This window comes from Balaenoptera ricei, chromosome 1, assembly GCF_028023285.1.
Source record: "Balaenoptera ricei isolate mBalRic1 chromosome 1, mBalRic1.hap2, whole genome shotgun sequence".
NCBI classification, from domain to species: Eukaryota; Metazoa; Chordata; class Mammalia; order Artiodactyla; family Balaenopteridae; genus Balaenoptera; species Balaenoptera ricei.
Window position 1 is genome coordinate 108,558,615 of NC_082639.1, and position 27,917 is coordinate 108,586,531.

General features: G+C 46.9%; 1 protein-coding gene and 1 long non-coding RNA gene across 2 annotated transcripts in view; one reads left to right on the plus strand and one right to left on the minus strand.

Annotated features, from left to right (window-relative positions):
• The first annotated feature begins 1,889 nt into the window (after positions 1-1,889).
• PLEKHO1 (pleckstrin homology domain containing O1) lies at positions 1,890-11,354 on the plus strand. Its single transcript, XM_059929943.1, has 6 exons — positions 1,890-2,011; positions 2,696-2,842; positions 7,404-7,544; positions 8,281-8,385; positions 8,762-8,863; positions 10,534-11,354. Exons 1-6 carry the CDS (start codon positions 1,982-1,984, stop codon positions 11,236-11,238), a joined length of 1,230 nt encoding a protein of 409 aa, XP_059785926.1. The 5' UTR covers positions 1,890-1,981; the 3' UTR covers positions 11,239-11,354.
• The window catches only part of LOC132370217 (uncharacterized), a 50,272-nt gene continuing 27,939 nt past the window's right edge, over positions 5,585-27,917 (minus strand). The window contains exon 4 of the long non-coding RNA XR_009504527.1: positions 5,585-6,327. This is a non-coding gene — a long non-coding RNA (uncharacterized LOC132370217). The remainder of the gene's footprint in view (positions 6,328-27,917) is intronic.

Sequence of the window (27,917 nt, forward strand, 5' to 3'; positions counted from 1 at the left end):
ATTCTAATCTATTTAGCCAGTAACTTGCTGTGTAAACTTGGGCAAGTCCATTGATTTGCCATGCCCTGTTTCCTCATTTTCCAAGTGGGAATAATATTTATTCTATTGATATATACCTCACAAGGTGGCACTAAAGATTTAAAGAAATGATATATGAGAGCATTTTGAAAGGATACATTTCTATATGAGTCTAAAATACAGGAATTAATTAGTATGGTAAATGAAAAGAGGTTAAGAGGAATATTATTGGATTAGGGGAAAGGGGGGCTTGGAAAAGAGAGAAGCCCCCTCCTTTATTTGACAGATACCAGAAAAAGCCAAGACCACTCCACTCCTTAATTTGGCCAACATTTTCTTTTATCTTGAGACATCTCCGAAAAAAGGGGTTCTTTCTTTTTCCTGCTTCTCTGTGCCAGGGATTTTTATTCATTTTGAAGTTACTGCCTGCCTACCATATGCCAGGCAATGTGTTTGTTAGCTCATTATTATTTAGTAATTAGCCCTAGAGGGCAATACTGTATTTTTAAAGGACTTTCATGGGTTATCTCATATATTCCCCTATCTTTCCTTGTTGATGGAATTGGCAGTCAGTACTTAATATGTAGAGGAACTGAGGCCCAAAGAAATTCAGTGACTTGACCAAAGGCCACGGGGCAGTGATGAAACTAGTACCCAAACCTAGGTTTCCTGACTTTCCTCTTCCCATTAAATGGGTACTGGGGAAAAAATGAAGTTACCAAGATGCTGGTGTGTGGGCTCTGAGGCAGATCTGGCTTAGGGGTGATCAGCAGAGCCTTCCCCAGCCAGGGCATCCTCTGGGCATTGCGGTAGACAGGATGGAATTTTTACACGTCAGTGCATCAGGGAGAGGTACCAGGTAGTAGGAAGTTTAAGCCTCACCTGGAGCTTGTCTTTAAAGCCACTTGGTCTAACAGACCAGGGCTCTGGAGACAGACAGTTCTATTCCTGCCAGCACTTACAGTGTGTCTGCAAATCCCTCAGCCATTCTGAATCTCACTTTTCTCTCTGTGCAATGGAGATCATAATATGTACCTCATACTTATGGCTATTCTCCTGAGGCTCAAATAAGGCCTGAGGCTTTGTAAACTGTAAGCAATGTGTATTAATATTAACTTCTCTTCCACGGAGTCGCCCTACACATCGGTACTCTCCGAAGCATAAAACTTTTCCCCAACGGTTGACCTGCCCAGACCACTATCTGTACCACCTAGGGAGTGTGAATTCCAGTTGCCAGTCCTGGGTAACGCGCCCTCCCAGCTCACGTTCTTGTTTTTGTTTTGGCTTTGAGGGGGAGAGGATCCCGATCTAGGTTATCGCCGGTCTTATAAACCTCCCTGTCTCTCTATCATCCGCTCCATCCTCCCCTGCCGTCTGTCTCGGCAGGTGGGCCCGGGCTGTCTTTTCTGGCTCCACCTCTCGCTCCGGCGGTCTGTGCGAGTCTCGGTCTCCCTGCCCCTCCAGACGCCGTCCTTCGGCGGGGTTTAGGTCTGTCTTCTTCACCCTCAGTGAGTCAGAAACAAAGGAGGGGGGTGGAGGGAGCGCACTCTCTCCGGCTCGGCGATTCGCCCTTTATTCTGAACTCACAACGTCAGCGGGCGGGTGGATGGAGCTGCGGGGCGCGGGCTGGGCCGCCCACAGCGCGCCGGGCCGGGGGAGCGGCCGGGCCGGGCCGGGCCGGGCGGGCGGGCGGCGGGGGAGCTTTCGGGGGCCCGGGCCGCGTGGGCGCCGGGATGGAGGGCGCCGAGGGGCGGGGAGCGGGCGTGCGTGTGTGTGCGAGCGCGAGGGAGGCCGGCCTTTAGTGTAACCGGAGCTACAAAGAAGGGGAGAGGGAGGGAGGGAGGAGCGGCGGCGGCGGCTCCGGGGGCCTCTCCGCACCCTCCCCCTGGGCAGGAGCCCCCTCGAAGCGGCCTCGGCCCCCGACGCGGGGCCGCCCCTCGGCGCCCGCGCCCGCCCGCCCGGAATGATGAAGAAGAACAATTCCACCAAGCGGGTGAGTGCGCCCGCCCGCCCCGTGCCCGCCGCTGACTTTGTGCCCCGAGGACCCCAGCCCCGTCGGGGCCGCGGGCGGCTGGGTTGGGGGCCGGGGACGCCCCGCGCCAGCCCCCTCCTTCCGGCCCGTGGCCCGGTCGCCGGTCCCCTTAGCCTCGGCCTCGGCGCGCTGGGCCCCACGACGAGGCACCGGCGGGGGCTTTTGTTTGTTTACTTGGGCTGGGGGTTAACTTGGCTGAGTTTCTGCCCGACCCCCGGCATCCCCTTCCTCGGGCGGCGGGCGGCCGCCGGCATCGCGCTCTGCAGCGGCGAAAAGACAATGAGAAATAAAATAAAATGCCGTTAATCCCGGCGCGGCGAGGAGGGAGGCTGGGGGAGGGGGCGGGGGGCCCGGCGGAGACCCGAAGGCCACCCCTCGGCTCCAGCCCGGCCCTCACCCCTTCCACTGGCAGTTCCAGTTGTTTATTTGGGGGAAGGGGGAGGGGAGCGATGGGGAAGCGAGTTCCTTGGAGTGAAAGGCTTTGAAGAAGTGGGGAGCGAACGCGGGTCTCCCAGACTCCAGCTGCGGCGGGGCGGACGCGGGAAGGAGGGGACCGGGGACTGAGGGGGGCGCCGGGGACGGAACGGGAGGAGGAAAAAGCTGTGATCACCTAACCGTGTGGTTCTCATCTGGCTCGGGGGGCAGGGGCCTCAGGATGGAAATCATCAGTCTGCACCGCCTGAGAAGGTCGGCTGGGTCCGGAAATTCTGCGGGAAAGGGATTTTCAGGGAGATTTGGAAAAACCGCTACGTGGTTCTGAAAGGGGACCAGCTCTACATCTCCGAAAAAGAGGTAGGTGCCCTTTGCCGCTAACTATCCTTGTTTTCTCAGCCCCCACTTTGTCTCTCCGCAGGGGTCTTATCTACTTCTCATCTCCCCCTTACCTCATCCCTCATTTTGTTCCAAAAGCTAGTTCAGCCGTCTGGTTGGTCTCTACCCCCATCTTATCTGCAGAGAAAGGTCACCCTTTAATGAGGAGACCGGAGTTAGAATTAGAAGTTGAGTTTGCATCTTATTTAAAAATTTTTCTTTGGAAATACCTTTCTGACAACCATGATAACTCCCTCCCAAGAATGTCCCAAAAGTTTTAAGTGTCCCCTGCTGGCCCCTACCCTATCCTGGCCTCTAGGTGACCGTAGGGTTATTTTTTCTTTGCTGTTGCTGCTGAAACACTGTTCAGCTTATTCTCCACTCCCTCCTGCCCTCCCCACCCCAACCCAGCTAGCCTCCCCTTTCCTGTCTCTCACAGGGACATATGCAAGTCATATCAGTAGTACAGCTGCCCTGAATCACAGAAAACACACATACAACCCAGGGTCAGTCTCACATGACCTCAGGTAGAGTATTTGTAAGTGGCAGTTATTTCTGTTGAAGCCAATGTCCCTAACCAACATGTTCTCTGTTTCCCATCCCCACTCCACTGAAAAAAAAGAAGCAAGGAACTCATTCTCCATTCCTTCCTGCCCAGCTGCCCCCCACCAGTTATATCAGAAGGGAGAATGGAGTTATGAACCCCTGTGTGTCTCTGTGTCTTTGGGGCTATAGTTAAAATGAAAACCACAGTCCACATTGGGTCAGAACCTGCGCCCACATATTGAATCCAGATTATTCTCTCCGTTATCTCTAATTCTTGGGATAAATGACACATAGTAATATTGAGAAACTGAAATTGCCCCTCCGTGGGTTAGAAGTCATTCCAGTCCCTACCTCTGCGACTGTGTCAGCATCGCCTAGGAGACTGTCCTGAGTTCCCCTGGTAGGATGACCCTCCACCCGCCCCCATTCTGTATTCCCTCACCCAGGGCTAACTGGGAAGTCCTCCCTGAGTTCTAACCTCTTCTGCTTTCTGCATAGACTATATTTAGGTAAATAAATCCTTTTATGGTATTGAAATAGACACATGCGCAGTCCTAGAGAAAGTATTCATCTGAACAGGACATCTACTGAGGCAGCTAAGAAAGAACTAAGCTGTGCCAGGGCCAAAGAGATCCCTCATAAGGGTATTTAAACCTTGCTGTTTACACTAAGCTGAGAACTTGGTGATGGAGCGAGGTGAGAAAACACTTTGACAGGAGAATTTATTTTTAAGGGTCACCTCTACCCAACCCCAAATCCTACCCAAGGTTTTTCCACAATTTGTGGGCTTTCCAGGGTTTTTTTCTGGCTTTTTTTTTTTTTTTTTCCTTAGGCAAGTGTCAAAGTGTATCTCCTGTCTTCCCTGAACTCCATAATGGCAGGAAACTCTAGTGAGCAATCAGGGAGAACTTCCCACACGTCAGTGGGGAAAACATGTGATCAGGGAAAGGGTAGAAGGAACAAGACATCTTTTTCTTGTTTGTATTTGTTCAAAGAACACAGTCAGGGGGCAAAAGAGCGTAGTTGACCCTTGTTTGTGGAGGAAGGGGTACTGAGACAGGGGAAAGGACGGAATGACCTCAGCTTAGGATGTCTGGTGTCCTGTGAGTCAGGAGCATCTGACCGATCATGGGGCCAACTGCCCACTGCTGAGAAAGGCATAGGAGAAGAGGGAACAAGCCTGTTGGTAGTACTCTTCTTTGGGGCCAGTTTCCACGCTACAAAGGCCTAGGTTAAAGGTGAAACTGATCAAGGACTATAGGCTTTATTCTGTCCACTTCCCAAAAGCTCCAGAGCCAACAGAGTCAAGATTTTTTTTAATATAGTATGATGTTTGTAATTTACATGGGCTTTTTTTTTTTAATATTTATTTATTTATTTTGGCTGCACTGGGTCTTAGTTGCGGTGCGCAGGATCTTCGTTGCGTCCTGTGGGATCTTTAGTTGTGGCATGCGGACTCTTAGTTGCAGCATGCATGCAGGATCTAGTTCCCTGACCAGGGAATGAACCCTGGCCTCCTGCATTGGGAAGCTCGGAGTCTTACCCTCTGGACCACCAGGGAAGTCCCAGTAATTTACATGTTAATGCAGGAAATCCCTAACCCTCTCCCCTAGAATTTGCGACAGTCTTTTTTTGCAACTGCCCCCACCGAAGAAATCCTTCTGTATTTGTTGTTAATAATCGTTTTCTTCATTCTTAGTCAAAGGGCACCTTATGATCATGGAGCTGATGTATAGGAACAGAAACTAGACCTTAGGGAGACCTCATGGTAGAGGAAATTGAGTTCAGGGCATCTTTTTTTGGCAAGCATGGGAAAAATTCCTTTCTGTGGGCTCAGGAGAAAGAATCAGGGGAAAAGGTTGACTTTTGTGGGTGGTAATTATAAATGAGACTGTGGGAATTAGATGGGCAAAAACAATACAGTGGAGAACTAGGGTCTTGGAGTTGTCCATCTTCCCTGGGCACTGGAATATGCTTGTTTCACTGCTTGCCTTACCCCATCTCCTACCCCTGCCTTATGAGGGGCTAACCACTGTCAATGTCTTCTGCTCCCCAGAGCTCCTTATCACTCGTGTCCAAGCCAGAATATCTCCCTTTCCCTTCCCTTCCCCTCTGTTCCCCTCCCCTTCCGTTCCCCTCCCCTAAGGAAAACAGAACAAGTAACTCTCTTCCCCTGGCTACATACACACACCCAGCACTTTCCTCTCCAAGATTTCTGGCCTCTGCTGATAGTCTCAGCTCTGAGGGAGGAGGGGAAGAGGAGTGATGCATCACCCTGCATCCCTGCTTCCATGTTTCTGGGAATTGTTCTGGGACACCCCTTGCCAGCATCTTGTCCACTTTCACCTACAAGCCTTCAAGGCTTCTGGTCACTTCCTAGTCCAAAACCCGGGAGCCCAGGATAGGGGAGAGCCCTGGAGGAGCCAGGCCACATGGAAACAAAGAAAGATGGGTGTATGAGCAGCCATTCACCTGAATGAGTCTGTGTCAGCCCCCTGGGTCCAGCGCCAAGTCAGAAGGATAGGCAGATACAAGAGCAGAGATTGGCTGGGGGATGGAAGAGAGAACCAGGTGGATAGATGAAGTCACCTCCAGGCACACAATTCCTATTTCAGAGCTTGAGACGTGGGGACTCTTTTGTGAAGTACCTCCAGTCAGGGAGGTCAGATGTCTTCCAAGGAACATATGAGGCTACTTTTGACTGTTTGTTTAGTTTTAACAAGACAAGTGCTGGTGGTTTCCATCCTCATCCCAGGAAAGCCTGGACAGCTCATCCCACAGGGTCTTCCAATCCCAGGCGTAAGTAGCAGAGGGTGAAAGGGTTTTCTGATCACAGGCTGCTCCGTCCAGGCCAGTGATGAAGGCTTCTTTCCTCTTGCAAGCCAAATCACAGCTTCAGAGGATCAGGGCTATGGGAATACCTTAGGGGAGAGGAGAAGAAACCCTGAGAAGTTTAAAACGGACCTTGGCAGAAATGTTAGTAGAATTTGCTTTGTGGCACTCATAAAAGGCTGGTTGGGGTTGGAGGATGTAGATGGAACTGTGGTCTCTGATTAGACATTCAACAAGAGAGTTAAGAGCCAAATGATGGATAGAAATGCTGAGAGTGGAACCGGGTGCAAGATAGATTCTACAAGCAGGAAGGGCTCAGTTTAGACACAAGGAAGAACTTCCTGGCAGTAAGGGCTCAAACTGGAATCATGGAAACTGGTAGCAGAACACTTTTTTCCAAGTAGTCCTCCAGGGAGAGTATAAATGCATCTTTGCCTAGAGAGCAGTGGATGATTTAAGTGGCTTCTCAAGCCCACAGGAGCTAGGCTGGGTTGTCACAGTACCTTGGAAGGAAGAAGGAGGGGTAGGAACTACAGGTGTATTTTTCACCCTGTCTGAACAAACTCAACAAACTGAACACAGAGGCTGCTGTTCCTGTGGTGCTGAAGCTTCTGAAAAGAAGGAGATAGATCAGTCTCTTCATAATAGTATATATTTAAGGAAGGAGCCAAGGGATAATGGGATAAGAAAGCAACAGCATAAACAAAAGACAGGGAAGGGCGGAGGCAGCCCTTTGTTCCCTCCAGACATCCCCTGATATTGGCCCTGCCTTTACCTCCTCCCTCTGGACAATCAAGGGCCATCCGGGTTTTGCTTACTTCAGGATGATAGGATTAAACTGTTAGCCCTGTAACCATGTCCTTTGAAGGACAAAGTGGGAGTCACAGTGAAGAGAGACCTCCTGGGGCTCTGGAAACAGTAGCTTGGCTGAGGGGAGTGGGGACAAGGGGTTTAAATGGAAACCCACCTGAGGAATCAGGACGTGGGGGCTGCCCCCCACTGTCAGGCCTCTGTGGGCCTTGGGTAGGACAGCCTTTTCCTAACCTATGGTCATCCCTCCCCTCTCAGGCTTCTTCTGGTTCCCAAGACTGGTCTATAACTAACAATTTGGGAGAAGGGACTAAGTAATTTCATCCTCAGCACCTCACCTCCAACCCTCCCCTAGGTAAAAGATGAGAAAACTATTCAAGAGGTGTTTGACCTGAGTGACTACGAGAAGTGTGAAGAGCTCCGGAAATCCAAGAGCAGGAGCAAGAAGAATCACAGCAAGTTCACGCTTGCCCGTTCCAAGCAGCCCGGGACCACGGTATGCCACTCTGCCGCCTCAGCCACAGGGACGCTGACCAGCTCAGGGTGTGGGAAGCAGATCCTTCCCCTTCAGGACCTCTCTCTCGGCTCTCTTGGCTCAGAGGCCCTGAATGATTGCTCTCCTGCCAGCTTTTATTATTTAACCTGAGAATATCATGGCCATTTCCTTCCTTCCAGGCAAGCTAGCCTTTAAACTGTCCAGCCACAAAGACCATATCTCTCTCCCTCTCTCTGTCTCTCTGTCTCTCTGTCTCTCTCTCTGTCAAACACACACACACACACACACACACACACACACACACACACACACCCCTCTTGGGAGACAGCCACTTTTCCCTGGACCGTGATAGGTGGTTGAAATTCTGAATCTAATTTCTCTTGTCTGAGGAAACCCAGGGAAGCCATTCCTGTCACATTCTATTTCTTCAAACATTTAAAGATCTTTGTTTTAGTACCTGTCCTTTACCAAACCTCCTCTCATTATCTCCAGTGCCGTATTAATATCTGGTACCCTTCTAAGCTCCTCATTGGTCGTTTCTAAAACAGCCTCCAAGCAATGGCAATTTGCAGGAATAGAGGCTGATTTCCTTAAGTTACGGATGACTCCAGAAGTAGAATCTCTCTCCTTCCAAGAGCTGGGTCTAAGAGAATGAGATTATAATTTCTTATTTCTTCACTGTCAAGGTGAGGCCAACTGTAAACCCCTGACTGAAACAAGAATCTTCTCCTCACAGGCACCCAACTTGATCTTCCTGGCAGTGAGTCCAGAAGAGAAGGAATCATGGATCAATGCCCTCAACTCCGCCATCACCCGAGCCAAGAACCGCATCTTGGATGAGGTCAGGAGACTTATTGTGGGGAAGGGGACGCTGAGGCAGAGGGAGCAGGATGACTCACTGAAGAGGGAAGAGGATGGTGTGGGCCCCACTTACTAGCTCCCCACCAGCTCTGCTCCTTTATTTCCCTTTTGAAACCCTATTCTCCTTCTAACTTCTAAGTCTTTTCTGCCAACTCCTCTTTCCCTGCTTTCTGATGCATGGGCCAGCTTAAGGAGCTTAAGCTTCATGTCCAATACATCCCTTGCCCTTGGATTTGCTCAGTAACGGTTCATGAGGTGGGATTACTTCCCAGTCCAGGCATGTTCAGGTCTCAGGGGAAGCTGGGTTGGGACAGAGTCTCCAAATAGCACCTATGACTCACAGTGCATCTCTTCAGGTCACCGTTGAGGAGGACAGCTATCTCGCACACCCAACTCGAGACAGGGCAAAAATCCAGCACTCCCGGCGCCCCCCAACTCGGGGACACCTAATGGCTGTGGTATGTAAGACTATAAAAAAGTAAAAATTGCTGAAGGGCCAACTCCATGTCATTTCATCTCAGACAGGACTGTATCTCAGACAGCCCACCAGAGGCATTTGTGTACCAAGGTCAAAGGCTAGGGAAGTCCCTCCACCCTGTTCCCTTCCTTGATTCCTCCAAACCAAAAATATTTAGTCAGCACCTACTGTGAATTTGAAAGTCCTGCCCTCAATAAATGTATCATCCTTTGGGGAAAATGAGATATACCCACAAGGGAAGTGAAAAGTAGAAGAGATGAATACAGTACAAGGCAACATAAGCTACTGTCTGGTGGCTAGCTATCCTGACGGATAACAGCATTATGTATCACAGGCACTTAGAGGAGCAAGGATTTTCTTTCATTTGTCTGAGCGCTAAGTGTCTAGGGAAAGAGGTGCTCAGGTATAGTAGAAAGAACATGGGGGCCTCCCTGGTGGCGCAGTGGTTAAGAATCCGCCAGCCAATGCAGAAGGCACAGGTTCGAGCCCTGGTCCGGGAAGATCCCACATGCCGCAGAGCAGCTAAGCCCATGTGCCACAACTACTGAGCCGCATGCCACAACTACTGAAGCCCGTGCACCTAGAGCCCATGCTTCCAACAAGAGAAGCCACCACGGTAGGAACCTGTGCACCACAATGAAGAGTAGGCCCCACTCGCCGCCAACTAGAGAAAGCCCGCACACAGCAACGAAGACCCAACACAGCCAAAAATAAAATAAATAAAATTAAATTAATTAATTAAAAAAAAGAAAGAAAGAAAGAACATGGGCTTTGGAATCAGACAGAGCTGGGTTGGAACCTAGCTTTGCAGTGTACTCTGAAGCTGCCCGCCTCCAACTGTAAAGTGGGGCAGTAATCATGCCCACTTGAACGGTTGCTGTGAGGAATGATTGAAACAACATATGTATCAATACATATAAGGTGCTGAATACCCTTATCACTTTTTTTAAAATTACAGTATTCTGGAAATAGAACAAGTTTTATTTGAAGGCAAGAGGTTCTGAGGTCAGAGTAGCAGAGGGGGTTGGGGTGTGTGGCTCAGAGGACACAGGTGGAAAAGGACCGGTACCCTGCCATGCCAGACATCCTGTGTGTGTCACACCCAACTGACGCTTAGAGTCCACAATACAGAGGAAAAACACACTCTTCAGGAAGCTCGTAGTAAAGTGGAAAATACGGGAAACAAGCAGGATAAATTATTTTTTTTAATAAATTGGGAATTTTTTAAAAATACTTATTTATTTGCTAATTTACTTTGGCTGTGCTGGGTCTTAGTTGCGGCATGCAGGGTCTTTAGTTGCGGCATGCTGACTCTTAGTTGCGGCATGTGGGATCTAGTTCCCTGACCAGGGATCGAACTCAGACACCCTGCATTGGGAGCGCGGAGTCTTACCCACTGGACCACCAGGGAAGTCCCCCAGGAGAAATTACTTTAAATCACAGAAAAATAAAAGAAAGAAGTTAAAGTCACTATCAAAGGAATAAGAAATAGCAAACAAAGTCAGAGGGCTGTGTCAGGAGTGGGGGCTTCTCATTCAGGGAAGGCATGTTGAGGAGGGAAATGACCACAGCCTGCTTCTCTTTCAGGCAGTCCTGAAATGCTCACTGACGACAATCTTCCCCCTTCATTCCCTCCTTCTCCCTCTCCAGGCTTCAACCTCTACCTCGGATGGCATGCTGACCTTGGACCTGATCCAGGAGGAAGACCCTTCCCCTGAGGAACCAACCTCCTGTGCTGAGAGCTTTCGAGTCGACCTGGACAAGTCTGTGGCCCAGCTGGCAGGCAGCCGGCGGAGGGCAGACTCAGACCGCATCCAGCCCTCCTCGGACCGGGCAAGCGGCCTTCCCCGACTTTGGGAAAAGCCAGACAGAGGGGCCACCTACACCCCCCAGGCACCCAAGAAGTTGAGCCCCTCAGAAAAAGGCCGCTGTGCCTCCCTGGAGGAGATCCTGTCTCAGCGGGACACTGCCGCAGCCCGCACCCTCCAACTGCGGGCCGAGGACCCCCCGACCCCCATCCCACCCCACCCGGGGCAGCTGTCCCGGATCCAGGACCTGGTAGCGAGGAAACTGGAGAAGACTCAGGAGCTGCTGGCAGAGGTTCAGGGACTGGGAGACGGGAAGCGAAAGGCCAAGGACCCCCCTCGGTCTCCTCCCGATTCTGAGTCAGAACAGCTGCTGCTGGAGACAGAGCGGCTGCTGGGAGAGGCGTCATCAAATTGGAGCCAGGCGAAGAGGGTGCTGCAGGAAGTCAGGGAGCTGAGGGACCTGTACAGACAGATGGACCTGCAGACCCCCGACTCCCACCTCAGACAGCCCAGCCAGCATAGCCAGTACCGGAAGAGCCTGATGTAGAGGAAGGTGACAGAGTCTGGAACGTGTGGGGGTGGACAGACTCTTATCTCCAAGTGTTGCAGGATACAGCTTTTTTATTTACCTCAGTCAAAAAAGAAAACAAAAACACAATCAAATTCGTTGCTCTTGCTGCTGCCCGACCCTCCTACAGCCCTTATTTCCCAAACTCCTTTCCCCCCATCTATCTCTCTGAGACCTAAATTGCCTCAGATCTGGGGAGGAGGTGACCCCTACAGCAGTATTAAGAAGCTTTCACCTGGATGAAGAGAGAGAGGGTAACGAAGGCACAGTCTGACCATGTTACACGCACCAGCCCTCTGGGGTGTGGTGAGGAATATACTGCTGCTCCCAAGGATGTATCTGGGCTCCTAAGTTTAGAGGGGGAGGTGTGGGGCGTCTCTTGTGTCCCATTCCAAGTTTTCGATCTGAGGGTGAAATTTCAGCCACTCAGCCGTAGCTCGAGAGATGTGGGAGCCAGTGCCACCTCTCCACGCACACACAAGTGAAATTTATCCCAGCCCCGAGGAGGGTTTGTGCAATTAAAACACCCCCAACCCCGCCGCCAGGCACTGGCTTCTCACGCCTAGCAGCCTCTGATTGAGATCAAGCTGCCTGGCTTTCTTGTATGAGGTGTTTCTTCCCTTCATCTCTCACACCCTTCCCAACACTGATTCAGAGATACAGCCCTGGACGGATGGGATGGATTTGGTCATTTGGCTAGGGGCGCCTAGCACAGGGGAACCGGGGACAGTCAGCCCCACGGAAGAACCAAACTAAAAAGGAAACTGATTTGTGATGCAAGCTGGGTAGGATGAAGGGGAAAACCAAATATATGCCCAGGTTCCTCTTTCAGCCAAGCTAGGGTTTCCTGTAGCCTCTCCCTCTCCGTCCTCGAACCTTGCTTCCAACACTAATCAAGCCCCAGCTTTAGAAAACCATCTTTATGCTCACACCACCACCCTCCTGACCACCTCTGGAGCTGCCAGACACCCCAACATTCTTGTCTGTGGTAGATACTACACAACTCATTTTGATTGCTTCTTCCCTCTGAAGTTTCTAAGATCAGGTTTAATAACAGTGATAGTGTCCAGAGAAGAAGAAGGCGACATATGAATGATTTTTGGAAAGAAGGGGACAGTCCCATGAATCAAGTAATGAAGGGTTAAAAAAAACACTTTGAAGTACAGTTGACCCTTGAAAAGTGCGAGGGTTAATCCACCTGTAACTTAACAGTCAGCCCTCCATATCCATGGTTCTTCTGCATCTGAAGGCTCAACCAACCGCAGACTGTGTAGTACTGTAGTGTTTATTGAAAAATAACCGCATGTAAGTGGATCTGCGCAGTTCAAACTTATGTTGTTCAAGGGTCACTTGTAGACCCCTTGCTTGCTTCTTGATCCTCTTCCCTAGATCCCCTCTCACCTCCAAGAGCCAAAACCTAGAGTTCACCTAAGGGTGAGAGGGGAGAAGAGGAGAAAATGGGGACAAACTGTGTGTACATCCTGGCCACAAAGCTGCTCTCGTGTGACATTCAGGAAGGTGGGGTAGGAGGGAAACAAGGAAAATCCTTCGGGCAAAACACAGACCCTCAATTGCCACTCTTCTGCTCTGACGTTACTCCATAACTCCCGTAAGCAAGATGGGGGAATCTGTCCAAGTTGAACATCTGTAGGGAAGAGAGATTGTCATGCTCTTTCGGTCCCCACCACTCACAGTCATGAAGATTTTCCCTAGATATACCCTGTAGTTAACTAAATCACATGTATCCTTGAGTGAGGAGAGTACACCAGAGTGCCACCTACATGTCATTCCCGGAGTCTCCTGGGGTAGGAGGGGAGGAAGCCTGGGTCTCCAGATTTCCTGTCCTCCAAACAAGTTTCGCTCACCTAAACTCTAAGCACGGTCAGCAGAGCTACCCGTTGTCACAAATATTGAAAGTCTAGGTTAAAATGATATTTACTTTCTATATGTAAGTCTGCATTCTTGTATTAATTTATTTTACCAGCATTTTCCCTTTTCTCTCTTTCTCTTCCTTGTCGCTCCCACATAATGAAGAAAAAGACAAAAGCAAGAATGACATGTATATCCCAACATGCCAATTATCTGTGGCTCCCAGGGGAGCTAGAGGATGGAGGGAGACACCGGAGAGGAGAAAGGTGAGGGGAAGCAGAAAAGATCAGGGACCCCGGGAGACTAAGAGTTGGGCACTGGGCTCCTGGAGTCTTAAGGCACCAAAACCAGGCCACAAGGTGGTAAAATGAGGCCAGCTTTGGAACCAGACCGATCTGGGTTCAAATTCTGACTTTTTAGTTATGAGACCCTGGGCAAGGCACAAGCTTTCCAAGTGTCATTTGTCTCATCTGCAAAGTGGAAGTGTAAAGACAATGTATGGAAAATGCCTGCCAGCTGGTAAGTAGCTGCTGTGGCAGCTGCTGCTATTATTAGTTTGACTCAGTGGGCTATTAACAGTAGCTCAGGTGGTAGGAGTACAGTTTGAATGAGGCTTAGGGGATGGGGTTACTGTCACTGTGTTCTGGTACACGAGCTGATCCAGTCCACGGACTGTGCCCATAAGCCTTTCTTCAAGGAGAGAGAATACCAGGTACTGGGCTAAAGGCCAGAGATAGAAAGAAGGGGGAAAGCTTGATCTCCTGTCTTCAAGAATTTCAGAGCTTAGCACAAAGCCAGGCTCCCCGCTAGAAAAACAGCTTAGAGCGTACGCTGGTGGTGGGCTGCTAGCGTGAGCTCTGTTAAGGAAGCATGAGCACAGGCACTGTGGCTGGAGGATAATCATGCTGGAACCCTAGCTTTTCCCTCCTCCCAGATCCCTCTTCCCTCACTGCATCACTCCAGTTTCTTTACATGAAATATTTCCCTTACTTCCTCTCAGTCACGTGTTCTGGGGCAAATGGGTGGATTGAGTAGGGGTGTGGGGCAACCTGCTTACTACACAGTTGCCGATAGACGTTTTTCAGGATGTGTATTTTTCTTCCTCCTTTCCTCTCTTCCAACATCTTTGCTATATTCTTTTCTTACACAAATGAACTGGAAAAGGGAGAATCTTTTGGGAGGCGCCAGGCAAGGGAGATGAGGAAAGCCAGTACACAGAGTTGAAATGGGGTGAGGGGTAGAGACAGGTAAAGAACTAAATGCCATTTCCTATTTCAATGACATTTTCCTCAACTTTTCCTGTTCTTCCCCCATTAACTTGTAGAGGTTTGGGGAACAGAGTGCGGTACAGTCCTGATTGGCTTCCATTAGGAAGAATATCTGAGGTGTTGACCTGGAAAGCTGATGAATTAATTTGCATGCTACTTCCACAGCATAGCTGTAGGTTGTTTAGGGTGAAAAGAAAAGGAAAAAAAACCAAGTTTCTCTAACTCCCGCTCCAGCCTTCACAAACCATGCCGTGCCGACCCTAGGGAAATAGCTTTGCCTCCTTCCCTGCCCTCTCCCAGACCCTCTGCCAACAGTAAGCTCTACCTCATTACACACAAAAAGCAGTCGCAAAGAATCTCTCCCCTTTCTAAACCTTACAGGCAAGGGGACCCAGCCCCATTCTGCAACCCTCAAAGCTCGGCTACAGCCCCTCCCCTTGACACTCCCTCCCCTTGCTGGGTTCGTTCTTTTTTCTGCTTTCTTCCTACCTCCGAGTCTCTCAACAACAGCAGCCAATCCCCAGGCTGCTCTAGAGCCACACCATATATGGAGAGGTTGAAAAGAAACCCGAGTAAATGCGGGAGCGAACACACACACACACACACACACACACACACCCTAACACACACACACACCCTAACACACACACACGCTAACAGTTTTTGAGCGCCTCTCTGCACGTGACCCTGTGTCTATTTGTCTGTGTGTTTGACACAAGTCCCACCATTCCCTGCCCCTGGCTCACCCCACCCAAGAACGAGGAACCTGTTTGCTATTCCCGGCCTTTATTCATGCCCCCTGAGACCATCAATCCAACCAGTTGCCTCTGACCTAGATTCTCTGCACTAATTACAATCCTAACGAGATCTAACAAACACACAACTTAGCACAGCTGAGACCCTCGAGGTCAATTAATACAGCCCAGCTCAGCTCAGGAAATGAGAGATGGAGCCAGAAACTCTTGTACTTGCCTCACCCCGGCCCCAGCCCCAGCCTGGGCTTGAAAGCAGGCTTGAGGAGAATGCAAAAATTAGCAAAACCAGCTTAAAAATAAGATCTTGGAGAGTTAACGAGTATGGAGAGAACTGCGTTAAGGTTGGGGAGAATTGGAGAATATAGATTCCCTGCTCTTCCTAAGTTATCAGGAGGGAGAGGCTGATGCAGCTACAGAAAGGAGGGACATAGGCAGTTTTCATTTTCGTAAAGACAATACGGAGAAGAGTAACTTAGAGAAGAGCAGGTAACATAGAACTCTTGATCTGCATCACAGCCTCCGACTTATTCCCTCCTTCTCTTTGCTTTCTCCTTTGGACAAGTTGGATTTATCTCCCCTGTCTTTCCTGCTGGTTTGGAATAGCTCTGAAATCACCTCTTTCTTTCAAACATACTAGACTCAACCTCATTCTTGCTTTTCCTCTTCCAGATAGTAAAACCATGACAGCAAACAGCCCCTTCCTCCTAAGAAACACAGAAAAATCTAAAATAAGGGTAATCAGTTTTGGGTTAACAAAGTGTTGTCGGACATTTGGGGATGATGCCTAAACTGTCTTCTAGATGAAGAATGAGAGGAAACGGCCAGAAGTGGTAACAATGGGAATGCAGTTGCTTTTGCAAATTTGTCCTACCTGGCAGCAAATGCAGCGCAACAAAAAGAAGATTGAGCAGGGCAATGTGGCTCGTTCCCCGTTTTACTGGGTTCCTTTCTTTAGATGGCAAAACAAGGCAGTGGAATGGTTGCCTGTCCTATATCCTCTGCGTGCAGACCAGTTGTCCTAACCTCATCCCTAGCACCTGTGGCTCTATCAAGGTGGGAGGTGGAAGGAGAGGGCTAGTGGAATCCTCTACACCCGAGTGGGGAAGTGGACTTGGAGGCACCACAAGAGCAAAATGTTCTTCTTCCCCCAGCCTTTACCCAGCCTCGTTCAGAGCGCTGCACCCTGCTAGCACCCCAACTCCTCCACAGTCCCCTGCCGCAGCAACCAGGAACCTGCAGGGCAGGATGATTCACATAAGCATCAGGTCTGTATGTTGATGATTCCCAATTTCCTTCCCTGGCCTAACCCCCGGCTCTGGGATCAAGGCACTTACAGCTAAGTACTTATTTGGCATCTTTACTTGGGTGTCTAACAGGCATCTTTTTTTTTTTTTCTTGTGATGAGAACTCTTAGTATCTATTAACTTCTTTTAATACAATTTTAAAGGTTACACTCCATTCACAGTTGTAACAAAATATTGGCTATATTTCCCATGTTGTACAATACATCCTTGAGCCTATCTTATACCCAATAGTTTGTACCTCCCACTCCCCCACTCCTATATCCCCCGCTCCACTGGTAACCACTACTTTGTTCTCTATATCTGTGAGTCTGCTGCTTTTTTTGTTAGATTCCCTAGTTTGTTATATTTTTTTAGATTCCACATATAACTGATATCATACAGTATTTGTCTTTCTCTGTCTGACTTATTTCACTTAGCATAATGCCCTCCAAGTCCATCCATGTTGCTGCAAATGGCAAAATTTTATTCTTTTTTATAGCTGAATAGTATTCCATTTTAACAGGCACCTTAAATTTAAGTGTGGTAGATCCTTAAATAATGGCCCTCAATGAATCAACCTCCATCCATGCTCTTGCATTGTGAGTTTACTGCTCCTCCCACTCAAGAGGCATTGCTATTTCTCCAAGTGCTGTCTGAATCTGGGTTTGCCTTGTGACTTGCTTTGACCAGTAGAATGTGCAATTGTGTAAGTTCCAGAGTTTAGGCCCTAAGAGGTCTCACAGTGTCCTCTCTGGCCCTCTTAAAATTTAGCTGCAAGTAAGAAACCTGGCCAAGCATCTTTGGGATATGCGACCACATGGAGAAAGAGGCATTGAAACCCGCGAAACCATCCCAAACATCCGAGCCTCTGGGCAAACACAAGCTAAATGCAGCACAACATGCAAGACCAAAGACCAACCATCCAGTCAGCCCACAGAATTGTGAGAAATTAATAAATCATTGTTGTCTTAAGCCACTAAGTTTGAGGGTGGTTTGTTATTCAGCAGTAGAAACTGAAACACTGAAGTGGGAAACTGCCATACTTAAAACCCAAAACACAGGACATTGGCATTGGGACCAGGCAGCAAACAGAGGCTAGAAGGGCAGCCAAGAGACTATTAGTAGAGGCTGGATGATCGGGGAGGAAATTACCATTGGACACTGGAGAAAGGGTTACCTTGTGTTAAATAGTGGTGGAATAATTTATGAAACTGTCACCTATGGTACTTTGTACCAGTAAGCTTTTCTTAGCTGTAAATGATAAGGTATTGCAAGAGAAAGGAACCAAAGAAGGAACCATTCAGTTTGCAAGCAAAATTTATTGGAAAAATAATGAGAGACAGGAACAGTCTCCAGCCAGAAAAACTTTCACCAGTGGTAATTCAGGAGAATGATCTGATGGAGGAGACCCTCCTGGCCAGTGAAATGATTCAGGTATTTGAAAAGTATAGGGAAATGACTCATACAAGGACATGAAAATTGGCTGATTGTTACTAAACTGCTTTGGCATCTTATGGGGAGACAAGGAAAAGCAATTACCGACCAATTGAAATTAAGCGTGAAAGCCTGAGACTTCTTTGGTAGCTTACAAAGAGGTTCTTCTCTCCTGCTGTTAAGAGAGCAGTAGAGAATGAAGACCCAACTCAGAAACTAGTAGAGATGCAGAACTTCAAAGACAAACTTTCACCTGAGGCAGGAAACTAGAACCTTCAGATAGGGTAGGTCTGTTGTGCCAGGGCCAGGGCCCTAGTTGAGAAAACCTGTACTGGAACCCTGACACATGGAGTGGGGACATCTGGTATCCTCGGATGGTAGATGTCCCTGAAGATTTTGGTTTCCCATACAAAAGTGATCCACCCCTCCCCATTAAGAGCTAGCACCACCTGTGCCCAGTAAAGGCCCCTCCCTAAAAGGTGGCAGAGGTCAGGATCTGACCCCACCTCCTTTTCTGGCTGCCAGGATGATAACTGGTGCTAAGTCACAGCACAATTCAGCTGAGAACATGCTGGACCTCAGAAGGAAGGAAAGGAACTAACACCCAGCATGTAACAGCAGGAGCAGGAGAGGATGCCATGGATTAGATTTTGAGTGTGCTTGATGAAGGGTACCGAATATAAAACTGGATAAGAAAGAGTTTACTAACTTAGGGGCACTCTCTTGGGATATAGGGTTTACATTCCAGCAAGGACACCAGAGGTGGTGGTTCCAATGTGTTCTTAGAGTGCTCCTAGAAGCCTGGAAAAAGTGATGTCCCACACTGAGCAAAGTTGGAATGGCGGAATTGCCACATCAGACAGTGGAGGAAAGGATTAAAAAGCTTAGGGAGTGGGCATAGTGGAATGGATCTATTATTTGAGGCCTGAAGACCCACCAAAGGATTATATTTCATGGAAGGTCCAGAAGACAAACCATTCACCACAGCCATTAGAGGGGCACCAGCATCACTAAGTTCAGTGGTGGATCGTCTCTGCAGAGCAGGAGAGGCAATCACAGAGCTGGGATCATTGACAGCAATAGAGATAAGCAAACCCGCCTCCCTGTCTCCATCAGTTGAGGCCAAGTGGCAACAGTAGGAGCCAGGGGGTCACAATTATCTTAATGAACAGCAAGATTGAAGGGCCAACCAAGGGGGCTTAACCCACAGAGATTTGAGTTGGTTAATAGAACACGATATCCCTAGGGACAAAATAGATGGGCAATGTTTAATATATAAAAAGAATGCAAGACTAGGTGAACAGGGAGCTGAACACTGTTGCCCCAATAAAAAAAAAAATCATGATCCCTTGATGTGGAGAAATTGGAACCCTTGTGCACTGTTGGTGGGAGTGTAAAATGGTGCAGCCACTATAGAAAACAATATGGTAGTTCCTCAAAAAAATAAAAATAGAATTACCATATGATCCAGCAATCCCACTCCTGGTATATATCCAAAAGAATGAAAGCAGGATCTTAAAGAGATATTTGCACATCCATGTTCATAGCAGCATTATTAACAGTGGGCCAGAGGTGGAAGTAACTCAAGTGTTCACCAAAGGATGAATGGATAAACAAAATGTGGTATATACATACAATGGAATATTATTCAACCTTAAAAAAGGAAGGAAATCCTGTCATATACTACACCATGGATGAACCTTGAGGACTGCTAAGAAAGCCAGTCACAAAAAGACAAATACTGTATGCTCCCACTTATACGAAGTATCTAAAATAGTCAAAATCATATAAACAGGAAGTAGAATGGTGGCTTCCAGGGGCTGCAGGGAGGGGGAAATGGGTTGTTTTTTAATGGATGCAGTTTCAATATTGCAAAATGAAAAATTACTGGAGCTGGGTTGCACAACGTTGTGAATATGCTTAACACTACTCAACTGTACAGTTAAAAATGGTTAAGATGATAAATTTTATGTGTTTTTTACCACAGCTAAATATATTTTTTAAAAAACACTTTATAAAAAAGTCATAATCCCTTGTCCAGTTCAAAGACCTGAAACTGCTTTCAGACCTGAAATCTATTGAATGAAAAAGTGTCCAAGTCCCCAGGAGAAAGGAGCCTGCAATGTCACAGCAAGTATACACTGTAATAATTCTACCAGTCCTTCTTGCAAAGGGACTCACAGCCATTTTACTTGGGTGACTGTAAACTAGGAGGTTGGGGGGGAATATCCAGCAAGACACAGGCTCTGAAGTGATACTGATATTCAGAGACCTAAAATGTCATTGTGGACCCTCATTAGAGTGATGGGACATGGGCCAGGTCAAAATGGAGTCCTGGCTGAAGTCAGCTTAAAGGGGGTCCACTGGGTCCATGGCCCCACCTAGTGGTCGTTGCCCCAGTCCCTGAACGTGTAGCTGGGATTGCTATATTTGGCAGTTGGCTAAGCCCCCACGTTAGGTTATTGGTTTATGTGATAAGCGCTTTCACAGTAGAGAAGGACAAATGGAAACCTCCAAAACTGTGCACTTCTCCCCACTCCTCTGCTCTCCAGACAAGATGGTAAATAGAAAACAATATCCCATTTTGGAGGGAAGATAGAAATCAGTGCCACTCTTTAGGATATTAAGGATGCAGAGATGGTGGTCGCTACCATACCTCTGTTTAATTCACCAGTCTGGGCCCTGCAGAAAACAGATGGATCCTGGAGAATGACTGTAGACTGTTGCCAGTTCAACTCAACCCCGATTGCAGCCACCATGCTGGACATGGTTTCATTGCTAGAGCATATAAATATGACTTCAAGTACATGATATGTGGCCACTGATTTAGCAAATGCATTCCTCTTTATCCCAATCAGGAAAGAGGATCAGAAACAGCATTCAGGTGGACTGAACAGCGTTCATTTAGTTTTTTCCCCAGGCTGTGGTAACTCTCCAAATCTATGTTGTGATATATTCAGAAAAGATCTAGACCATCTCTACATCCCACAGAATATCACATCGATCCATTGCATCAATGACATTATGCTCTTTCAGGAGACTGAGCAAAAGGTGGTTAGCACCTTAAAGCCTTGGTGAGACACAAGCACTCAAGAGGGTGGGATATAAACTCTATGAAGATTCAGGGAACTGCCCCTTCAGTAAAGTCATTTGGGGTCCAGTGGTAGGGGTATGCTAGGACACCCATCTAAAGAAAAGGCAAATTGCTGCATCTTGCATCCGCAAAGAAGGAAACACAATCCCTGGTGGACCTCTTTGTTCTGGAGACAGTATGTTCCACCCCCTAAGAATACTGCTGTAGCCCATATACTGGGAGACATACAAAGTTGCAGCTTTTTTCTTTTTTAGAAGAGCTTACACTTTTATTTATCCTAAACCTGATTCCAGTCTAACTCCAGAAAGTAACTATTCACTTCAACTAATATTTTTTGAGTACCTCCTATGTGCCAGGCACTGTTCTAGAAGCTTGGAATACATAAGTTACACAAAAGAGACAGCTCCAAGCCTTCCTGGAGTTTGTAGTCTAGCAAGAAGAAGTATTTCCATGGCCACCTCCTTGGCCCCAACCACCATCTCTCACCTGAACCACCACAGGAAGCCCTGCTTGTCTCCAGAAGAGAGGGAGAGTGGAATTTAGAGTAGATAACGGAGCAGGGAGACAATAAGTTACCAGCTGTAGCCCCAAGACCAACCACAGCAACAGCCAGTGGTTGTCCCATAGACCTCCTTTTTCGAAGTCCCTTAGGACCCTGGAGAGCTCCCCCTGCTTCTCCTCTTCCCCACTCAGCAGCTGGAATTCTTAGAGCACTTCATGTTACTTGCCTGCTTAAAACCATCCAAGGGACTTCCCTGGTGATCCAGTGGTTAAGACTCTGAGCTGCCAAGGCAGGGGGTGTGGGTTCTATCCCTAGTCAGGGAACTAGATCCTGCATGCAGCAACTAAGATCCCGCATGCGGCAATGAAGATCCCACGTGCTGCAACTAAGACCCGGCACAGCCAAATAAATAAAAAAATTTTACACACACACACACACACACACACACACACACACACACACAAAGCCATCCAAGCTTCTCGTCACTCTCAAAATAAAAATCCAAACTTCTTCCCCTTCATCATCTGACCCATGCACATCTCCCACTTTATGTTGCCCAGAAGCAGCCACACAGACTTCATTTCTGTTCTTCAAACACACCAACCTCTTTCCTACCTCAAGACCTTTGCCCTTCCTAGTCCTTCCGCCTAAAAAAGCACTAGTTCTCTTCCTTAAAATCTTTTTTCAAATGTCAGCTCCTCTGAGAGCTCTTTACTGGCCACTCTGTCTTCCAATGGAACTGCTCCCTATCATGTCACTCTATCTACTTCTTTCACAACAATTAGCACAGTCTCATTATTTGCCTCATTTACTGTGTTATTATCTCTCTCCCTGAGTAGAATATAAGCCCCATAGGGGCAGGGCCTTGACTTATTCACTGTTCTCTCCCTAGCACTCTTCACACAATATAAATGCAAAAATTGTTTGCATAATGAATGACTGAATAAAATGGTGCCTAACCCATGCCCGCATCCACCAAATTCATCGCAACCATTTAGTTCCATTGTAATAATATTAATATATTTTGATGACCCATTACAGTTTTTAAATAGTATATTCTTGTTTGCTATTAATAGCTTTTACATACATTACTTATTTTGATCTTAAGAATTAACCCTGTGAGGAAAGTAGGTCAGAGATGACACCAAATTAAGGATAAAAAAAAAAAATTTGAAGCTGAGAGAAGTAACCAAGCTAGAAAGTGCCAAAATCTAAATCTAAAATCAGGTTTTGGGAAAACGCAGTGATGTCCAGCACCAGCTACCAGGTTTAGGCCAAACTTCACAGGTTATGGGCCCAGCCCTCCACAAGGCTGCCCTCACTTCAGATACCAGTCACAAGAGCAGGAGTCCCACTACTCCGTCAAGTTTGAGAGAGAACTCAGAAAAGCACTGTACTTACTATTAAAGTATTATTACCAAAGGATACAAATCAGGACAAGCTGAAAGAAGAGACAGATGGGGTGAAATGTGGGAGAGACCCAAACATGAAGCTTCGGGTCATCTCCCATGGAGCCCTGGATAGCATTACCTCCTCCCGGTTACACCGTGTGCCGACATTCAAGAGTGTTGCCAAGCAGAGATGTTTACCCAAGTCTCTGGTGTCCAGAGTTTTTATTGAGGTTCAGTCACACACTGCCCACACCTCTGACCTGTAGTCTCCTGCTCCTCTGGAGGTCAGAACTGATACAGCATATTCCAAAGCCACCATCATAGATCACATTGTTAGACTGGTCAGTGGCCAAACCCCCCAGGCAGACAAAGACACTCCTATCAGGTAGGACATTTTAGGGGCCTAGATATTACCTCCCAGTAGCTGAGGGCAAAGGCCAGGCCTCTCTTTGGGTAAAGTTAATTCTTCATTATACAAGGGAGATTTACTCTTCCTTTTTTTTTTTAATTCTAAGCCTAGTGCTCTAAACACACTGCTCTGTTTAATCTTGAATCTCTAAGTCTGACCTATCTTTCCTCTTTTAGAGTCTGCTTCAGGTCACATGTTGCCCTGGAGAACTGAGAAGGATGAGCAGACCTACAACCAATTATGGCCCCGAGAAAACAAGAGGACAGAAGTAAGCAAAGTCTTTATTATCAAACAAGAAATATGCTGTTTATAAAGAAAATTATTACAAATTCTCTTTTTTTTTTTTCACATGATGTTGCTGAAATAAGATCTAGCAAATGTAGCTGTTAGTAAGGAAAAGACTAAAACAATGCTGGGCAGTGACATCAAAGTAACATAATACTGTAATCTAGTTGACATTCTCTGATGATACACTACTACCCTGCAGCCTGTAATTCCCTACAGATTAACATGCCAAGAAAATGCCAGTTACTTATTGGAATGTAAAATTCAGATGATTTTCACTGATATCAGGGAGTGGGGGCTCGTTATGGGTATGTGTATGTGTGGCTTCTTTCTCCCACTCTTTACAAAAGTCAATAGTGATCATTAACTTTCGAGGAAAAGTTGTCATCACGCTGTCATTAAAAACCACTTATTAAGTCTCCAAACTGCAAAGTATATTTTGTCTTTGATTGTAACCATTTGTTTATTTACCGTTCTCCCAACTAGATAGTGGGCAGTTTACAAAGGTACTCAATAAACTTTTTTTTTTTTTTTTTTTTTTTTTTTATTTATTTATTTATTTTTGGCTGTGTTGGGTCTTCGTTTCTGTGCGAGGGCTTCCTCCAGTTGCGGCAAGCGGGGGCCACTCTTCATCGCGGTGCGTGGGCCTTTCACTGTCGCGGCCTCTCTTGTTGCGGAGCACAGGCTCCAGACACACAGGCTCAGTAGTTGTGGCTCACGGGCGTAGTTGCTCCGCGGCATGTGGAATCTTCCCGGACTGGGGCTCGAACCCGTGTCCCCTGCATTGGCAGGCAGATTCTCAACCACTGCGCCACCAGGGAAGCCCCCAATAAATATTTTTTAAGGGGCTTCACTGGCGGCGCAGTGGTTAAGAATCCGCCTGCCAATGCAGGAGACACAGGTTCGAGCCCTGGTCCCAGAAGACCCCACATGCCACGGAGCAACTAAGCCCGTGCGCCACAACTACTGAGCCTGCGCTCTAGAGCCCGTGAGCCAAAACTACTGAGCCCGCGTGCCTAGAGCCCGTGCTCTACAACAAGAGAAACCCACACACCGCAAGAAACAGTAGCCCCTGCTCGCCGCAACTAGAGAAAGCCCACATGCAGCAACGAAGACCCAATGCAGCCAAGAATAAAAATAAATAAAATAAATAAAATTTTTTTTTTTAAAAAGGCATTGAAATTGCTGGCCAGAAGGCCAGGTTCCCATTCTGGCTCTTCTCCTTACTGATTGTTTGACCTTGGGCAGGTCTCAATTCCTAAATCTATTTCTGCATCTGCAAAATGGAATTACTCACATTTTCTCTACTTACTTCATAGGGTTATTGTAAGAATCAAATGCATACGTGGATTTTAAGGTATTTTGCAAACTGTAAAATATCTTACTAATACAACTTTTTTTTTCCAGTGAGAAATTACTTTTAAAGTGACATGGGGGGACTTCCCTGGCGGTCCAGTGGTTAATACTTCACTTTCCAATGCAGGGGGTGCTGGTTCGATCCCTGGTCGGGGAGTTGAGATCCCATATGCCTTGTGGCCAAAAAACCAAAACATAAAACAGAAGCAGTATTGTAACAAGTTCAATAAAGACTTTAACAATGGTCCACATCAAAAAAATCTTTAAAAATAAATAAATAAATAAATTAATTAATTAATTAATTAAGTGACAAGGGGACTTCCCTGGTGGTCCAGTGGTTAAGACTTCACACTCCCAATGCAGGGGGCCTGGGTTCAATCTCTGGTGGGGGAACCAGATCCCACATGCCACAACTAAGAGCCTGCATGCCACAACTAAGATCCAGCGCAGCCAAATAAATAAATAAATAAACAAATATTTACAGTTACATGTATTTTACTAGGATGTAAAATATGATTGGGGAAACAGACTCAAGAATTCCAAGCCTAAGCAGATTGAGATCAGGGAAGCTACCTCTCACCTCATCAGTCCTGTAGTAGTCTAGAGGGACCTCTTCCTGCTCTCTGCTATTTATTACCAATGTGTCTTCTGTGAGTCTCAGTTTCTTTATATCAATTTCTCTGAGCCTCAGTTACACCATCTTTTACATGGGAATAAAACATGCCCTATTTACCCCAGATGGTTTGATGGGAGGCTCAGATTAGATCATTGTTGCTAAGGTCTCTTTGCCAGCCATAGTGCTATAGAAATATAAAGAAATCTGGTAATATTTTCCTAAAGGTGATGAACTTTCAGGAATAGCTTCAATAAAGCATAAAAGCCGAGGGTATGGGAGGCTTACACTGGGAGGCACATCCCAGGAAAGAACAGAATATGCTTCACTGTCTTGGGTTGGATTACATATTGCTTTACAAACTCCATTCTGGCAAGGTCTTGGAAAAAAGTAAAATGAAACACAGGCCCTTTCACATCCATTGGCTTATTAAATCTTACCAACACCGTGCCAACCAGGAATTATTATACCCATTTTGCTGATGGGAGAACTGAAGTTTGGAGATATTGAGACTTTCCCAAGATCATGCAACTGGTAAATGGTTGCATCTGAAACTAACTCTTCCAACATCAGTGGGAGAGGACAAAGTGTGCTTAAACCAAAGGGAAGAACAAGTGGGCGGTAGCCTTACAAAATGGCCCATTTCTCATGCCTCCCAAGCTATCAGACCTACTCTCTGTCTTTTACAAATACTTCCTGTTTCTCACGATGGCTGGGGGCCCAGATAAACAACTGTGACAGCAGGTAGATTTAGGATACAATACAGTGACTGACAGCCATGGGTGGACAAGAGGGCATTTCTACTGGAGGGAAATATGGTCAGTGTTCACAGCTGTGGCAGCCTCCTCCCCTGAAAGATCTTTACTTGGTGAAGATGTGACTATGCCAGCTTCAATCCATCCCTGTTAGACATGCCCAGTTCTTAAGTCACATAGATTCAAAGGTCTGCATAAACACTCACTACTCTCCCACCTCCACCCTCATAATTACATTCACCCTAAGGCTTAGGCAAGTCAAGAGTAGTTCCTCAGTCACAAAAATGCCAGGGGTCCCTGTTTATATATAAACCTTTTTTCATGACCTGAAATTCTTTCTTTATTAATTCATGTCTCTTCTCTTATGTAAAAATCTAATTCAAATACCAAAAATTGGAAATAGCCCCAATGTCCATCAGTTTGGAGACCAATTTAAATAAATTACGATAACACATTCGTTCAGTGGACTATTTTTTTTTAAATGCATCATTCTTTTTTTTTATAAATTTATTTTACTTTTTATTTATTTTTGGCTGTGTTGGGTCTTCGTTGCTGTGCGCAGGCTTTCTCTAGTTGTGGCGAGTGGGGGCTACTCTTTGTTGCGGTGCGTGGGCTTCTCCTCGCGGTGGCTTCTCTTGTTGTGGAGCATGGGCTCTAGGCTCACAGGCTTCAGTAGTTGTGGCACGCAGGCTCCGTAGTTGTGGCTTGTGGGATCTAGAGCGCAGACTCAGTAGTTGTGGCGCACGGGCTTAGTTGCTCCACAGCATGTGGGATCTTCCCGGACCAGGGCTCAAACCCGTGTCCCCTGCACTGGCAGGTGGATTCTTAACCACTGCGCCACCAGGGAAGTCCCCATTCAACAGACTATTAAACAGTCGTTAAAAAGAATGAAGCAGATGTGGCAAGACTGCCACAATATAATGTTAAGTGAATTAGTAAAGGGAAGAGCAGGGTGTATGGTATGCTCCCATTTTTATAAAAAGAAAAATATTAAATGTTTTAATAAAAAGAGATATTTTTAATGAAAATACTAAAAATTTAAGCTTACAGTGGTACAGAAAACTTCTAGAAGAATACACAAGAACTAGTAACAGTGGTTGACTCTGGTTAAGGAGACATAATTTTCATTGTACAGCTTTAGTACGGTTTGAATTTTGCCGTGGCATGTATTACTCTTTCAATTAAAAAACAACTTTAAAAATGAACTCAAAATTTTTTCCCGCAAAAGATTTCCTTGTCCATCCTACTTTTCAACTATCTCCTAAATCTGATCACCTCCCTCCCTCCCCCTGCCTCTGCCCCAGACTAACTGCTAGGGAGTGACGGTGCTTTTCCCTTGGAGACAAAAATGCAGAGAGGGAAGTTTTTTTGTTCTGGGGGGGGTTTTTTTTTTACACAATTATTTTAAAAGAATAGCACCTGGTTATCCACAATATTTAGTTAAATTGAAAGCTATTGGAATGCACATCACAGTCACACCCACTTACAAGCCATATCTTGAATTACAGAATTGTTTGAAGGTCAATTTTTAGCTGTTTGCCTTGAGTGCCAAAATTGCTTTTCACAGTTCTGTCCCTGCAGGTTCAGGCCATCAACCCTTCTCTCTTCAACTAATGCAACATTCTTCTAATTAGTCTCACTGAT

What these genes read in the sequence shown, in the direction of transcription:
- PLEKHO1 (XM_059929943.1), top strand. Translation starts at nt 1,982, where the DNA reads ATGATGAAGAAGAACAATTCCACCAAGCGG. An exon ending in AGAACAATTCCACCAAGCGG is followed by an intron (nt 2,012 to 2,695) that starts GTGAGTGCGCCC and finishes CTCGGGGGGCAG; the next exon opens with GGGCCTCAGGATGGAAATCA. An exon ending in TCTACATCTCCGAAAAAGAG is followed by an intron (nt 2,843 to 7,403) that starts GTAGGTGCCCTT and finishes ACCCTCCCCTAG; the next exon opens with GTAAAAGATGAGAAAACTAT.